Source organism: Haliotis rubra, unplaced genomic scaffold (genome assembly GCF_003918875.1).
Source record: "Haliotis rubra isolate DU_JTF1 unplaced genomic scaffold, ASM391887v1 Scf801, whole genome shotgun sequence".
Lineage (NCBI taxonomy): Eukaryota > Metazoa > Mollusca > Gastropoda > Lepetellida > Haliotidae > Haliotis > Haliotis rubra.
In genome coordinates this window covers 407,495-412,506 of record NW_025767526.1, presented here as the reverse complement: position 1 = coordinate 412,506, position 5,012 = coordinate 407,495, and the positions used below count along the sequence as shown (strand labels likewise).

General features: G+C 41.8%; 1 protein-coding gene across 1 annotated transcript; it reads right to left on the bottom strand.

Annotated features, from left to right (window-relative positions):
* Positions 1-1,094: 1,094 nt before the first annotated feature.
* Positions 1,095-1,958, bottom strand: LOC124261644. The gene is made up of 2 exons (XM_046695984.1): positions 1,704-1,958; positions 1,095-1,433 (listed from the first exon to the last, which is right to left on the bottom strand). The coding sequence occupies exons 1-2, from the start codon at positions 1,956-1,958 to the stop codon at positions 1,095-1,097; spliced, it is 594 nt and encodes a 197-aa protein (XP_046551940.1).
* Positions 1,959-5,012: the final 3,054 nt, after the last annotated feature.

The window sequence follows — 5,012 nt, the reverse complement described above, 5'->3', positions numbered from 1 at the left end:
GGAGCCTTTGCCTTTTATTCTCGGAACCATGTTCCACACCTTAGACATGGGTGTGCGCGAATTAATTTTGGAGACATGGTTTCTCCAAGATTGGCGCTTGTTTTGCTTATATGCCCGTCGTGCCTTGGCACTGGTAATTTTAACATTGGTCAAATTACGAACAGTAGGATGTCGGCGAAAATATTTTTCTGCCTTCTTCCTACATTTCCTGGCTTGTTTGCATTCATTGTTAAACCATGGTTTACGAATGTGAGGATTTGCAGAGGACTTAGGAATTGTTTGTTCAGCAATTGCATTCAGTTCAGCGGAAAACGTCTGTATTGGATCAGATACATTAGTAAAGTTGTCCGGTATTATTTTGTCTACACACATTATTTCAAATAAGGGCCAGTTGGCCTTGGAGAAATTCCACCGTGATGAAGGGGGATCATCATCCGGTCTGATAGCTTTCAGGACAGTAGGGAAGTGATCGCTTCCACAAAGGTCATCATGAACAGACCATTCAAACTCGTTGTAAACAGTCGCATCTGCAAGGGACAGATCAAGTGAAGAATAGGTTCCTGTAGCAGGGTGCAAATAGGTGCTTGATTCATCATTAAACACACATAAATTATTATCAGAAATAAAATCTTCAATTACCTTACCTTTAGTGCTTGTACTTGTACTGCCCCACAGAGGGTTGTGCCCGTTCAGATCGACGATGATGATACAGGGCTTAGGTAGTTGATCATATAGATTCTGAAGATCAGATTGGTGAAGAGCAGATGAAGGTGGAATGTATAGTGAGCATAGGGTAAATGCAATGTGCAAAGTAAGGCGAATAGCCACAGCTTGAAGATTAGTTTTCAGGTGAACGTCACTATGAATGACATTATTTCTGACTAGTATAGTAGCACCTCCAGTTGCTTTATCTCCTGGAGGAGAAAATGAGTGATGACACTTGTACTGCCTTATATCAAATGTATCAGTATGTTTGAGATACGTTTCTTGTAGACAGAATGCTGACGGTTTAAAATCCTGAATTAACAATTGTATTTCATTAAAATTATTTCTAAGTCCTCTGCAATTCCATTGAATTATATTTGATAGATGGCTCATGGTGGTTCAATGGGTGATCTCTCACGCGGACGTGATGGAGAAGAACTCCTCACAGAACTCTGTGATGATGGAGTAATGTCCATGTCTAGAGCACTGTAGGTGTTCTTGACAGGCACCTCTGACTGAGAAGAATTCCTGGACGATTGTTTCCTGTTTAACTTCTTTCTTTCACGTTTTGTTATAGTTGTAGCTGCTGCTTGTTGTGGAATTTGTTGTGACGGCGTCTGACTCTCTGCCTGGGATGTTGAAGGTGCCTGAGATGTTTGACTGTCTGTTGGATCTTGCTCGATGACTGGTGTAGTTGGCATGGGGCGAGCAGATTTGACCCACGTCAACTAAGTTTGACATGATACAGATGAAATCTGAGTTGACCGTGTGACAGCAGCGGAAAAGTTTAGTGTTGATGGAGTAGCTGATTGAGTTATCAGTTTTTTAGCCTCTCCAAAAGAAATGTTTTGTTCATACTTTAGTTTAAGAATTTTTGATTCTGTTTGCCAAACAGGACAGAGTTTTGAGGATGCCAAATGTTGGCCATCACAGTTTACACATTTGAGTGCTTGTTGGCAATCAGGATTCTCATGATTGTCACTGCAGCGTTGGCAAACCGTATGACGAGTGCAGTTCTTGGAGCCATGGCCAAACTTCTGACATCTAAAGCACCGGAGTGTATTGGGGACATACACCTCCACTCCGATGTTGACATAACCAGCTTTGATCGACTGTGGTATTTTGGACCGCGCAAAAGTGAACAAGTAGGTATTTGTTTGTTCAATGGTAGAATCTGGCCTTTTTCTGGTGAAACGTTTCACCGAAGACACTCCTTGATCTTTCAATTCTTCTGCTATGTCTTGTTCCGACATGTCGGACAAGGAACGGGTCCTGTCGCGAACAATGCCTCTGCAGGAGTTAAGTGTCCTGTGTTCGGAAACAACAACCTCAATATTGGCAAATTGATGAATCGATAACAGATTCAGGGATTGTTGTTTCCTTACACATTCGACAAGCAAGGAGCCAGAGCGAAGTCGGGTGACATTCTTCACCTCTCCACAATATCCATGAATAGCCTTTGATATGGCAAAGGGGTTGAGTTTAATAGGCAAATGGTCTGTAGCTTCTATCACGAGGAATCGAGCCCAGGAATCAAAATCTGCAGTACTCTCATCAGATGAACTTGACTCTAAATGGCTACGCTTGGAACCAGTATGATTATGAGCCATGGTGAAAGTAAATGTTTCATCAACCCTGCTCCCCACCCACCACGGAGTGTCAACAAGGACAGTGTGTAATTGTGACGGATATCCAAGACGCAAACACCAGGGATACAAGGTTGATATGCTCGAGTGAATATGACGCAAATAGCAATATTTGTATGCCAAATCTACTGCCAGGCTGGTTCTGCCCATGACGATAAACAGGATACATACCGAATTTGGAGGTCAACATCACCAGATTGGCCCATGAGCCACCGCCTTCTGGCATAGGACTCTAGGCATTGACATATATTGATAATTTGAACGTTGAACATTTAACCAACCAACACCCAATAATAGAAATGTGCAAAAATATTCACCATGCACAGGGCTTGGCGTGACCAGCCGATTGATAGAACCGGGCCAGTTCTACCACCCGTCTAGGTGAAGTAAGGGGCGAAGTGGTGTGTTAGGCTAAAGGAACACGGTTCCTGGCTCCCAGTGCCCTCAACCACCAGCCTCCCATCCTCCACCGACACAGGGGCGCAACCCACGGCAAACGGGTTGGTGGACCAAATATCCCCCCGGGTCCACAACGGGGTGTTGAAGGGCTCTTAGCGTTACCCAGCACCCACCACGAGGAGGTGGCCCTTCATGGGTGCCAATATATATATAGTTGAAGAATCATATTACACACCGCACTATCTACACTCACAATGTAAGAAATGCATTACCTATAGTTAAACTATCTACAGGACAGTGTGGAAGACAGTGTGTGTTCGTCTGTTTGTCTGTATGTCTGTCTCTGTGTGTTAACATTTCGATCACAAGTTCACTGTTGGCGAGAAATAGAAACGGTCTCCTGTTCTTCATTCTTACCCATGTTTTCTGCAAGCATTTAGAGTTTTATAAATCCACTTTCATTCAGCACATCTTGATGCTTATGCAAGACACAATATAGGGCACGATATTGTGATAGTAATAGAGTATATTGTGATAATTATGCAAAACAATCGATGAAAGGCTTATACGAGGGGTTTATCTCACTATAAATAGCCACTGTATCGACACCGTCTGAGAGAGAAGGTTGTTCGATAGATACATTTCACAGGAAATAGTTGAATTTTGAAACATCAAGTTTTATTACTTTCGCTTTCAGGCTCCTCTTTTCATATTTTGATTGAGATTATGACCAAATCTTCATTGAATACAGGGCTTGCTGATTCTGAGAGAGCCGGTAAAACCTTCACAATGTACACATGAAACCTTACAAACATACTCTACATAGCCCTCTACTCGAGAGAAAACACGTCTACTACATGTTCGCAAGTATAATGAGTCTACTGTGTATGACGAGATTTAGATTTAATTTATTTGTATGACACATTTCATATCACTGGATTCTATAAACACTGGGGGCGGTAGGGTAGTCTAGTACGCTCGTCCGGGTTCGATTCCGTAGATAGGTACAATGTGTGAAGCCCATTTCTGGTGTCCCCCGACGTGGTATTGCTTGGTGATACAATGCAGCGGGACTTGTCTGAAGTGGAGATGTAATCACTCAAATGATAAAAATACGTTCTGCAAATTACAATTGCCTCTTTTCTGTGAACATATTTAACATCTGTATGTGTCACCGTATTCGACTGTTTATTGTGTATGATGTTGTGTCTGCTGTAGGCATGCTGCTTTATTGGTTTTGCTTTTTATAATCACTTTGTTTCTATTTTGTAAGTGTTTTTTAGCAGTAACATGCCAGATGCGTTTATGCATCCTCATGGTGTCTGGTCATGACTCAATTATCGCCGGAATATTGCTTTGTTCGGCACGATTACACACAAACAATAATTTGAATGATTAAGAATTATATACTGACATGTTTGAGGTATTCCTACTTTGTAAAAGAAGTAGGGATAGGGGTGTACTTGACCATATTGTTTTATGCTCTAATCTTTTCTACGCGAGTGAGTTAATATTTAACGTCACTTCCACAATATTTCCTCCATACCGACATGAGAACAATCTATACATGAGAACTATATAAAACCATACCATACAAACCTGTCGTCAAAGGAAAGTAAATATACCCAGCTATCACAGGTTTGGGTTATAACCGGCATGTTATAAAAAATAGACTACAATACAATACACTATAAAACCAGGCTACAGATCGCCGGCAACTGAAGTTAGGAAGGTGCTGCCTGCATGGACTCTAGCTGGATTTACATCATCCCTTGCTGGCGATTATTTAGAAATTTAGCCGAACATTATGAGAACAAATATTGTATGTCCCTGCCTCGTGGGGTTCAGTGTCATGTACGTGGCTTTATCATTATTCAAGACTATAAGAAAGTTGAATGGAGAAGGTCTGGTGAACGATAGCAACGCTTGAGTGAACACCCTTATCTGTGTCATTGAAACAGCGACAATAGGCCTTTGCTGAAAGCAGCTTGAGCGTGTAATACTACATACAAGTGTGTATGTTTGGGAGGGAGTCTGAGTGTCAGTGTCTGTGTACAGTACAATAACCAGTGTGACATGCTGTTAGCGAGACATAGAAATGTTTGCCAAGATATTGGTGAGAATAGTTAGCTTTAGACGTGTGAGAGGTAAGGCGATTTCGGTTGCTACAGCTAATCAGATAATAAGCAGATATGCTCCAAATCTTCATTAATTTCTGTTTCTGAGAGTGAGTAAGTGAGTGAGTGAGTGAGTACAGCTAAT